Source organism: Megalobrama amblycephala, linkage group LG10 (assembly GCF_018812025.1).
Source record: "Megalobrama amblycephala isolate DHTTF-2021 linkage group LG10, ASM1881202v1, whole genome shotgun sequence".
Classification (NCBI taxonomy): Eukaryota; Metazoa; Chordata; class Actinopteri; order Cypriniformes; family Xenocyprididae; genus Megalobrama; species Megalobrama amblycephala.
This window is the reverse complement of record NC_063053.1, coordinates 24,425,916-24,438,202: the sequence shown is the minus strand read 5'-3', so window position 1 is coordinate 24,438,202 and position 12,287 is coordinate 24,425,916. Positions and strand designations below refer to the sequence as shown.

The following is a 12,287-nucleotide window of genomic DNA, read 5'->3' as shown; positions in this document are numbered from 1 at the left end:
TGCTATGGTGACAGTTCAGACTGTCCTCTATCTGTGTGCTAAATCTCACAAATTTTTACCATACGGTTCTATGGGCTGCCATAGACTTACAGAGCGGAAGAAGAATAATAATAACACCACCAAATATTACAACAGATGCCTACACACCTTCAGTGCTTGGCCCCTAATTAAATCTGTTAATCTATATAATATTATATAATATAATATGTCTATATAATATAATATGTATCTATATAATATATAATGATCGCGTCTCTTCAGAAAACTTGGATTAAACTGCTCGATTTATTTTATAATCTCTTTTGGCATTTTGGGTAATAGACTTCCAATGGAGGGAAAGAAATCTTTCAGATTTCATTAAAAACATCTTTATTTGTGTTTTGAAGATGAACAAAAGTCTTAATGGGTTTAGAACAACATGAGGGTGAGTAAATGATGACAGAATTTTCATTTTTAAGTGAACTATCCCTTTAAGTATAATGTATGTCATTATGGACAGATGGAACAACTTGATAGATGAAATTAAATTTAAACTAGTGAAATTTCTAAAACTACAACAACCCTGGCCTTGATGAACTTCTACTGCATGTTGTTGAAGGAATTAAAACATTCAGACATTCTCAATCCTTTCTTATCTAACTCACCAAGGCCAGCAGCAGTCAGTCACCCACACACACACACATACATGCACAAGAGAGAAAAAAACTGGCCTGTTCAGCACATTTGTTAATTTATGAATACACTGTTAAAAAAAGATTGTACATGAGGTGATGACAGTTGATATGAGTACTGCTTCAATATGTTAATTGATATTACTTATAATTGATGTACTTGTTAAAGTCATTTTGTCCCTGAAGTTGTGATTGTGGGTCGAGGCTGCTTAGAGTTCCCACTCACTGTTTCTGCTTTTCACTCAAGGCCAACACACACACACACACACACATACACACACACATACACACACACATACACACCTGCAGAACTCCCTCAATGCTCAGCACTCTAACACTTCCTCCCCTGAAAAGCTCTCATATTTCTATTCTCAGTACACAAGTGCATTAATATTGAATAGTGAGATTAATACTTTTATTAGATGGTTTACTTTTATCTATCTTTACTAGGGATGTCAATTTACATAAATTCCCATAATCGATCATTGCTAAAATTAACCAACAATTAATCGTTAACCTTAACCTCTTTAATCTGAAGCGAGGGGTGCTACTAAAGGTATCATGTTACTTAACCACTTACATAACAAAACAGGTGTCGTTTTAAAGCTTAGAAGCTTGACTTTACAGTGAATATAGGGAATGTGACCAACACTTATCAAGTGCTTTTAAATTTGCTGACATATTAAAAGTGCTCTACTTTCATAGTGGGGAAAAAATAACCGCTTTACATGAAAATGTGATCTGTAAAATCCTTGTACATAAAATCCATGTCATATATCGTTGAAAACGTCTCAAATAGAAGAATACAAGCTTATTTGTTTCAGTTAGAGACCAAACTATTCCAAGTATCTGTATGAAATATTGCCGCTGACGCACATGTTGTAAACAGTATAAACATGATGCTTTTGTGCCACGTTTATTCATGATTAATAATGCATTGCATAATTTGTGCTTATACAAACATAACCACGAGTGAATCGCATTCAATTAATATAAATGGAAAATTTTTTTGTTTGCAATTTCAAGTATTTACATAAGGCAAGTGCGCTATGAAACTGACAGTTGTTTAAACAGATTTTGTAATGACTAGTCAACTAGTCTAAAATTAAGAAACCAGTAACAAATTAGAACATTGTGTGTACATGTGATTCATTTAAAATACTTAATTTATTATTTCAGTATCCAAATATGATAAATCCCACAGAAAAAAGGGTTTATATTTGTGACATGCTGTCTTTGCATTTGATCACTGCACATTATAAACAAGACAAAAATTAGCTGAACAATCATTAGCCAATACAAACATATTTATAGGAAACATATGACAATGAATAGACAGGACCAATAAGCAAAACTAATCACTTATTCTAAAAAGAATATCAAGTATAAGTTAGCCGAGTCCGACATATAACAAGGGGTTGTGTTAACGGTAAAGCATCCGTCATTTAATGAATTTAAATAACACGGATGGATAATACAAAATGCTTTCTGACACTGACAGAAAAAACACAAGCATGAACAAAATTTAAAATTTTACAATTACCTTCTCTCTCTCTGTGTGTATGTGTGTGTGTGTGTGTGTGTGTGTGTGTGTGTGTGTGTGTGTGTGTGTGTGTGTGTGTGTGTGTGTGTGTGTGTGTGTTTACAAGTGTTTGTGAGAGTGTTCGCGCAGCACTGAGACAACGGTACTTTTTAATCCATAAGTAACTAATGTGCTAGTTTTCATTCAAAATAAATATGTAACATAATTAGGTACTTTAGTAAACAATAACAATCCATGCTTTAACTTAATTCAATATTTCAACTTTTCAACTTTCCACATTGGTGTGTGTGAGACGTGTGTAGGTAGCTGCTCAACGCTGCTGCCTGCCTGCTGTCTGACCTACGCTCGGAGCTTCGTGGAGTTTATCCTAAATCCTTCTCTTTATTCCTATTCACATAATATAACTTTCTTATTTTTCACTAGATTACTTAACCTATTGCATAGTATTACTAAACGGAACGATTTATTACTAGCAATCCACCAGCGTAATCACCTAGTGTTAGCCATAGCCTGCTAGCTACCGTCTACTTTCTTTTTTCCTCTAAACCAACCTTCCTTGTCGATTTAATGGCGGATTTATCAGATGTATGTTATTCTGATCTGTCCTCGCCAGATCGGGAAGCTGTGGAGACGTTGCTGCCCGGCATTCATCGATCCACCGCGAGGTACAGCGTCCCGCACATCACCCTTGCCCCAGGCACCGGCAAGTGACCGAGACATCCAGCCAGCGAGTCCCGTGTGCGTTGCAGTTTTTCGGACGGCGTTCATCAAACACACGGTCAGTCATGTCCGACGATTATCATGTGTATTAAATGCAACATGTACAGCTTAGCTCTTTCTGTCAGCAGTGAGACTTACACATGTGATAAATGCAGGGATATTGTCAGGCTGACAGAGAGAATCTCAGAATTAGAGACACGCATCCAAACTTTAATTGAGGATAGTGAGAATGAAAGGGCCTTAGATACTGCTTTGGATGCGACTAGCCTAGTAAACACTGCACATTCGGTTCCGGTTGTAGAAGCCACGCAGCAGGCTAACTGGGTGACTGTGAGGCGGCATAATGGCAAGAACAAACACCACTCTTCCGTTCCGATTAGAACATCAAACAGGTTCTCCCCACTCAGTGACGCACCCACTGAGAATCCTGTTGAAAGTGCCCAAGTTATTGGCGATTCTATTACACGGAACGTGAAAATAGAGACACCAGCCACCATAGTCACATGTTTGCCGGGGGCCAGAGCACCTGACATCAAAGCAAATTTAAAAGTGCTGGCTAATGCTAAACGTAAATATTCTAAAATCATTATCCACGTCGGCACAAATGATGTTCGACTTCGCCAGTCGGAGATCACTAAAATTAACATTAAAGAGGTGTGTGAACTCACAAATTCAATGTCAGCAGAAGTAATTTGTTCTGGCCCTCTTCCTGTTCGTCGGAGTGATGAGATAGTTAGCAGGTTATCATCACTCAATGGCTGGCTGTCTAAGTGGTGTCCGCAGAATAATATAGGTTTCATAGACAATTGGAAAAGCTTTTGGGGCAGACCTGATCTGTTGAAAAGAGATGGTATTCATCCCTCCCGGGATGGTGCTGCTCTTCTATCTAGAAATTTGGCAAATAGTCTTAGAGCTGAAACATGACAAACCAGGGCCCAGATCAGGACGCAGACAAACTGGCTAAACCGACCGTCTGCTAGCCGCCTCACATCACAGAACTCAAATAATTCACAGCACATAGAAACTCTTTCACCTAGATATTATCACATAGAGACTGTGTCTGTACCTCGAACTAGTAAATACAAAAAACTTCCGAAACCTTTTAAGGGTAAAAATTTAATTGATGTTCAAAAAATGAAAATCACAGATAAATCAGATAAACAAATGATAAAGCTTGGGTTACTGAATATTAGATCTATTTCTTCAAAAGCACTTATTGTAAATGAAATTATCACAGATAATAAACTAGACTTGCTGTGTTTGACAGAAACCTGGCTAAAACCAGACGATTACATTACTTTAAATGAGTCTAGTCCTCAAGGTTATGATTATCGACACAATCCTCGACAGAAAGGCAAAGGGGGAGGTGTTGCTGTAATTTATAGTAATATATTCAGAATCATTCAAAAGAATTTCAAATATAATTCCTTTGAAGTGATGGTGCTTTATGTAACATTATGTGAGTTGACATTTGTGCTGGCTACTGTATACAGGCCACCAGGGCACCATAATGACTTTATCAAAGAATTTGCTGATTTTATATCAGAGTTAGTACTGGCTGCGGATAAAGTCCTTGTTGTTGGTGATTTTAATATCCATGTAGATAATAATAAAGACGCATTTGGATTGGCATTTGCAGACATTTTAAACTCTATTGGAGTTAGACAACACGTGTCAGGACCCACTCATTGTCGTAATCATACCCTAGATCTAATACTGTCGCATGGAATTGATATTGATGCTGTTGAAATTCTACAGCAGAGCGATGATATATCAGATCATTATTTAGTCTCGTGTATAATACAATTAGCCAAGGCTACAAAACCACCACCCAGCCATAAATATCGTAGAACCATCACGTCTACCACTAAAGATTGCTTTATAAATAATCTCCCCGAGCAGTTTCATCGCCTTAGTATACCTGACAACTTAGAAGAACTCGATGCTGCAACAGAAACTATTGGCTCTCTCTTTTCCAGCACATTAGATGCAGTCGCTCCTTTACGTCTAAAGAAGATTAAGGAAACTAATCCAACGCCGTGGTATGATGAGCACACTCGGGCTCTAAAACGAGCTGTGAGAAAAGCTGAACGTAGTTGGAAGAAAACAAAACTAGAAGTTTTTCGCCTTTCGTGGAAAGAAAAAATGATTGAGTACAGAACGACTATAAGAAATACTAGATCTACTTATTTTTCAAATCTCTTAATAGAAAACAAACATAATCCTAGGTATTTATTTGACACAGTGGCTAAATTAACTAGAAACAGAGATTCAACTGCTGACGTTTCCATAGAGCACAGCAGTAATGACTTTATGAACTTCTTTACTTGCAAGATAGATAATATTAGAGAGAAAATTAAAAACATGCAACCGTCCACAGTTTCGCTTCAGACAGTGCACTGTAGTGTCCCTGAGGTAAAACTAGAATCATTCGCCGCTATAGGAGAGGAAGAATTATCTAAACTTATCAAATCATCAAAATCCACGACATGTATGTTAGACCCAATGCCGACTAAACTACTGAAAGAAATGCTTCCAGAGGTCGTAGGTCCACTTCTTGATATAATTAATTCATCCTTAACACTAGGATACGTGCCAAAAACCTTTAAGCAGGCTATTATTAAACCTCTTATTAAAAAACCTCAACTAGATCCGAGAGATTTAGTAAATTACAGGCCAATCTCGAATCTACCTTTTCTGTCAAAGATACTAGAAAAGGCAGTTTCAACACAACTGTGCTCCTTTTTAGAAAGAAATGGAATCTGTGAGGATTTCCAGTCAGGATTTAGACCATACCATAGTACTGAGACTGCTCTCGTTAGAGTTACAAACGATCTACTCTTATCATCCGATCGTGGCTGTATTTCTCTATTAGTGTTATTAGATCTCAGTGCTGCTTTTGACACTATCGATCACAACATTCTTTTAAAAAGACTTGAAAACTATATTGGCATTAGTGGAATTGCTTTGGCATGGTTCAAATCGTACTTATCTGACCGTTATCAGTCTGTAGTAGTTAATGAAGAGATGTCGTATCGATCACAAGTTCAATATGGAGTACCACAAGGCTCAGTACTAGGACCGTTGCTTTTCACTCTGTAATTAGATAATTAGGAAGCATGGTGTTAGTTTTCACTGCTACGCTGACGATACTCAGCTCTATATTTCCTCGCGCCCTGACGAAACCTACAAATTCACAAAACTAACAGAATGCATAGCTGACATTAAAAACTGGATGACAAGAAATTTCTTATTATTAAATTCAGAAAAAACTGATATCCTAATCTTTGGACCAAAAACTTCCTCACGAAAAAACCTTGAATACTCTCTAACACTTGACGGGTGCTCCATTAAACCTTCGTCCTCAGTTAGGAACCTGGGTGTGCTCTTCGATACCAATCTTTCATTTGAAAGTCATGTTTCTAGTATCTGTAAAACCGCCTTCTTCCATCTAAAAAATATATCTAAATTACGACATATGCTCTCAATGACAAATGCGGAACAGTTGGTTCATGCATTCATGACCTCAAGACTAGATTATTGTAACGCTCTACTGGGTGGTTGTTCTGCTCGGCTTTTAAACAGACTACAGTTGGTCCAAAATGCGGCAGCTAGAGTTCTTACTAGAACCAGAAAGTATGACCATATTAGCCCAGTTCTGTCAACATTACATTGGCTCCCTATTAAACATCGTATAGATTTTAAAATCTTGCTACTTACTTATAAAGCTCTAAATGGTTTAGCTCCCCAGTACCTAAGTGAGCTCTTAATGCATTATAGTCCTTCACGTTTATTGCGATCTCAGAATTCAGGCCAGTTGATAATACCCAGAATATCAAAATCAACTGAAGGCGGCAGATCCTTTTCCTATTTAGCACCTAAACTCTGGAACAATCTTCCTAGCATTGTTCGGGAAGCAGACACACTCTGTCAGTTTAAATCTAGACTAAAAACACATCTCTTTGCTCTTGCATACACATAACACATTATCAATACATTAACATTTTTCAAATCCGTTAAAGGATTGTTACGCTGCAATAATTAGGTCGGCCGGAACCGAGAACATTTCCTATAACACTAGATATACCTGTACATCAGAATAAGAATGGCATCTACGCTAATATCTGTCTCTCTGCTTATCCTGAGGTTTGCCGGGTGCTGGATCCAGGCCGTATCCAGATCAGATGGAGAACCTGTGTCTGGACCTGACTACAACGTAGCCCAGGAGACAATGGGCCTACAGATCCAGTTCTGGCTGCATCTATAATTCAGATTTTTAATCCCCGTATCCGCTTACATATATTTATATATAATCTATTTTTAATCTCTAGAATAAAAATGTATAATTCAGATTTTGATCTCCATATCCATTTACATATATTATATATATCTTCCAAGGGGTTTTTTCCCTCCTAGGACTTTTTTCCCCAGTGTTAACACGCTGGGTTTTTCTCCTAGGGGGTTTTTTCCACCCCTGGGAGTCAGCCGACATTGGCTTAATGTAGCACCATCTTGTATACGTTACATATTACCACGCTTGTTTGTACAGCTTATTTTTAACCACTTCCCTTTTTTCTGTGCTTCTAATATGTAAAGCTGCTTTGAAACAATTACCAATTGTAAAAGCGCTATATAAATAAATTTGACTTGACTTGACATCCACCCCAACCTGTTTAAAGTCAATTCTGAGAATTCTTTCTAAACACTTTATAAATGTTACAAATGTATTGCTGAAACACATTACAAAGTCTGTGAATTGTGTAATGCTTAATTGTGAAGTTAGAGCGTTAAACAGTTTTTCACCAAGTCTCTGCTCAGGATTTTTTGGGCGGAGCTAAAACGGGGGTCTGATGACGCACTTGGACCCCGAGCATAGCCCCTCCCCTAACACTATATAACTGTCGATGACGCACCGAGCGTGGCGCCGCCTCTAACTCTACAGCGGTTCACTCGCTCAATCTCAAGTGTCATTACAGTTATACAGCCCTTTGCACATTTAGCTAGTAATGCCTTCGTCACGCAAATGCATATTACATGGTTGTTTTAATATACAATATGCTCGGTCTCCTTATTTAAATTTCCTAAAACGATGATATGAAGGATTCTAAAGTGATCGTTCTACACCGGATAATTTTACAAACTTTCATCAGACAGCTGGGATTCACAGATAATCCGCTGTTTTTGGTGAATGTGACTGTACAGACCCCGCCTCGGCCTTCCTACCGTCCCACCGATAACCGATGATATATGGGGCCGGACAGAGTCTCTCCCGCCCCGGCCTTCAGCCTCCCGTCTCGCGGCGCCGTCATTTGTCGACTCGACAACAGTCGGCAGTTCGTGCCCACCAATGAGTGTAAGTTGCTGAGTTTGCTTATGTTATAATTAGTAGGTAGTCCACAGTAACTCTACTAAAATTTGCAACCCTCTAAAAATGATTCTTTTTATATGCATCAGTATGTTTGACTCATTAGACAAGTAAGTTGAGGCTGCAGCTCTCGCGAGTGGGTGTGGTTTCAGTGCCGACAGCGGACACGCCCCCAGCGTTTGAGAGCAGAGAGCGCTGCCTATTTTTTCGAGATTTTGATAACTTATTTCATTTACTTGCAGATTTTTTTAATCATTTAAATTTGGCTGGGTGGTTAATAACACATTTTTCTGCGGTGTGACAAACTCAGAACACATACTTTAAAATGACTTTACAGAGACTTTAAAAAGTACCATGACTACTGTACTGTCCTCAGTAAGACAGCGGGAGTGGATAGGGGGTAGAGCGGGATTTTGTGTTGCTGTCGATTTGCAGTCTTTTTTTAATGATAGGCCCAACACATTTGTCAATCATCCTCGCTTGCTATTTGGGGAATGAACACAGCACTATGATTGGTCGAACTCTTCTTCTTTTTGATTTGAGTACTGCGCTTACAAAGGCATCACCAGGTTTTTGCATAGTTTAGAGTGACAAATTGTACCAGCGTACCTTGAGGTCAAATGCATACCCACTATGCAAAATGAGTACAGGTTGGTAGGTCTACTTTTTGAAAACGACGCTTCAAATAATGACTGTATCGTTTGCATTGTTTTGCCACTAGGTGGCAACAAATGAATGTTAAAAATGTGTTTGTCATCGAATCATTTATTCAAGAGAATGTAGTACTGTAATGTATGATCATGCTTCTAATCTTCTAAGCATAAAACGAAAGCAGATGGTGACCCTTAGATACCATGGATAGATAACTTGCCCCATCTTCCATTTCTTGATTGGACAAAAAGTACTAATGTGACTTTTACTCACATCAGGAAGGGTTGTGATAACTACGCCTTCATACACCGTACTGTCAATGTCATCTGTTCCTCCTGGTGCCACTTTCACGTCAACTGCACATTCTTTTCCCTGACATTACAAGCAGTTTTAAGTACAAAAATTAGAACATTTTCAACACACTAAATGCTTCAAATGAATTCTGGTATTTTATCACATATATAAACACTTACCAGATTTTTCACTACTGTGAAATGCACTTTAACCCCAGGCACCAAGTGAGCTCGGTTTCCAAAAAAGGCATCAAAAACAAAAGAGAATTTCTTCAAATCCTCCCGTTCAATGAAACCACAATTATTCTGAGGGGAAATGAAAAACAGTGCTATCAAAATGTTTGATAATCAAAAAGCAAGAAATAAATTCATTTAAATAAACGTAGCACAAGAGTCATTTTAAATGGTTTTAAATGTTACTCAGAAAATAATGGATTAAAAAAAAAGCATCCTAAAACATATAATTCCAGTCCTGACTTCTGATTGGTCAGCAAAGATTTTCAGCTGGAAGGTACTAAACTAAACCCAACGTGATAAGATTCCGTCCACACCACATGACAATATTCAACATTATTCAAAATACATAATCAGAGACTTATACAATATTTGTCATGTAATATATTTTTTTGTGGTTACAGAGTTCATAGTTTGGATGTTCTTGTTTCCTTTAACAGGTAAATTATGCATTGCTTTCATTACGGCTATTAACATCATGCACAATGATACTAAAATTAAACCATTTTAATATAATACAAAACGTGTTTTGTGTTGCATATTGCCTGTCACAGCGGGTTAGGACAAAAACTCAGCGCGGTTTAGCATCCCATCTGGTAAGACACACTGACATGTTCACCACATTATTCATTATTAATGTTACACTAATAACTTACAATATCATTAATACTTACGCCAATAAATGAAATGACTCCCAATGAGCGTCCACGAGGAGTGCTGAAACAAAAACACATATGGCAGTTTACTTCTTCAGTTTACAACCTCTCCTCTCTCAGAACCACTGTCAATTTTCCAGCAAAAAAAAAGTATGACTATAAATTACTTTGCAGATATATTCTTGAATGTTGATATCTTTGATGCCATTGATTTAGGAGGTTCAGTCTTTGCCGGCTGATCTTTTTTCTTCGGAGGTTGGGGTGGAAATGCTTTTCCAGGAGGAGGCATGCTCTGAAATAAAAAGCACTGCATTTCCACAAGCTCATACAAACAAAAGCAATAATTTAGCACTGAATTGAATACAAGAGTGAACTTACAACGGCATTGAACACCTCAGGTGGTGGCTGCACTGGACCCGGGCCCCGGAAATCTAGTGGAGGTCCAGCAAACCCTCCTCTCTCTCCAAATGCATGATTGCCCTTATTTACATGAAACAAAAAAAATATTTGCTTAATTCTACATTAAAGTCAACTAGAAAATAAAATTGACAACTGTTTTTAATGGAATATTGCAGTGTTTATTATAAATGATTAGTCTGTGACCATATGTTTGGGTTGCTTAAGTTAAAATGTTCATCTGGGACTGGGTCATGTGCCATTTCACCATATTTGTAACGCAAGTCATTTATAAGCCTACGCAAACAGGATAATACATCAATTTCTAAATATGCAAATTGTTGTTCATCGCGATTTCAAAATAATAGTTTAAACCCTCGCTCTGAGTTGAAGTTGCCAAATATTAAGGATTAAGTGGACATTTTAATTAAATGTTGTTTGGCCAATAATAAACAAGGATCTGATCTGCTGTAAAGTGTAACAACAACAATCACTAGGCCATTGGCACCCTCTGTAGGCATTTGTTGTTATACATAATGTACATAAGTTGATTACATTTATATTATGCATATTATATAATGTATTTTAACAGTGTTGTTCAATAAAACCATACAATTATTTGCTTTCGATACTTTATTTGAAGCAATTATTATTGCCTCATTGTTATGCATTTTAAGTCATTTTAAAGGCTACTGTTCACTTAAAAACTGTTCACTGTCTATTTACAAAAAAAAAACATGATCCGATTAATTGTCAAAATAATTGAATGATTTACCGAAATAATTGTTAGTCACAGACTAAGATTAGTTAAAACATTTCAAAATGCACCTGCGTTGTTTTGCGTTTTGTGACTTTCAGTCGAATAAAATACTTTTTCCAGTCATACATTTCATCATTGAAGATTTCTTAAAAATATTGTAAAAATATTGTCTTGTTTTCGTGGATGCACTCATGTATCATCTTGTCTCGAGAGCTAATTTGTTACACCCCTTGTGGGCATCATTATATCTTAAAAACTCACGTGACCTCATAATCTTTAATCAAAATAACTTCCCTTCCCTCTTGTAGCAACATCTCTTCTCTGATTAAGTGTTTAATGGCATGAGGGCGACAAATAGCAAACCACAACCATCAATGATCCAATCAATCCCTAATGGACAAAAAGTCCCGCCCCATGTTTTTTTCTTGTTTTTTCACTCTGATATCTGTCACAACAGGGAAGAAAAGAACTTCAGTTTCATGCCAACTTTAAGCTATTTTAAAATCTCAGTACCAGTGTTGGGGAAAGTTACTTTTAAAAGTAATGTATTACAAAATTGCGTTACTCCCTTAAAAAAAAAAAAGTAATTAGGTTAATTAGTTATTTTTTATGTAAAGTTGCGTTACTTTTTCTCTTCTTAGCTGGGCTTGCTTGCTTGTTTTTTAATACATTATATTTATAAGTTTACATATTTACATTACATGATTTAACATATTTAATTATTGCAGGTTTGCATAATATTCTGAGTTTGCACTTCATTGTTTTTATTCATTTTGACGAATACAAACTAACTTAATCGACATATTTATAATATAGACTTTTCCATACTTAAATATAGTTGCATTTTAAATTTTAGATTGAGTGTTCCTCACATGTCACATTACATAATCATATTTGGAGGTCCATGCAGTGGCATATAAAAGATTGAAAACCCCTGGGCTAAATAACTATTCTGAAAAACTCTTTCTGAAGTCATTCAGTAACTTTGTGTGAATCGT

The 12,287-nt window shown here is 36.9% G+C and overlaps 1 protein-coding gene across 5 annotated transcripts in view; it reads right to left on the bottom strand.

Annotated features, from left to right (window-relative positions):
• Positions 1-12,287, bottom strand: part of si:dkeyp-121d4.3 — a 42,440-nt gene that overhangs the window by 26,309 nt on the left and 3,844 nt on the right. For all 5 annotated transcript variants that reach the window (XM_048205528.1, XM_048205529.1, XM_048205524.1 and 2 more), the window contains exons 2-6: positions 10,512-10,613; positions 10,301-10,425; positions 10,152-10,194; positions 9,424-9,549; positions 9,224-9,322 (exon numbers count right to left, since the gene is read on the bottom strand). In XM_048205528.1, coding sequence (XP_048061485.1) covers positions 9,224-9,322; positions 9,424-9,549; positions 10,152-10,194; positions 10,301-10,425; positions 10,512-10,613 — 495 coding nt within the window. The remainder of the gene's footprint in view (positions 1-9,223; positions 9,323-9,423; positions 9,550-10,151; positions 10,195-10,300; positions 10,426-10,511; positions 10,614-12,287) is intronic.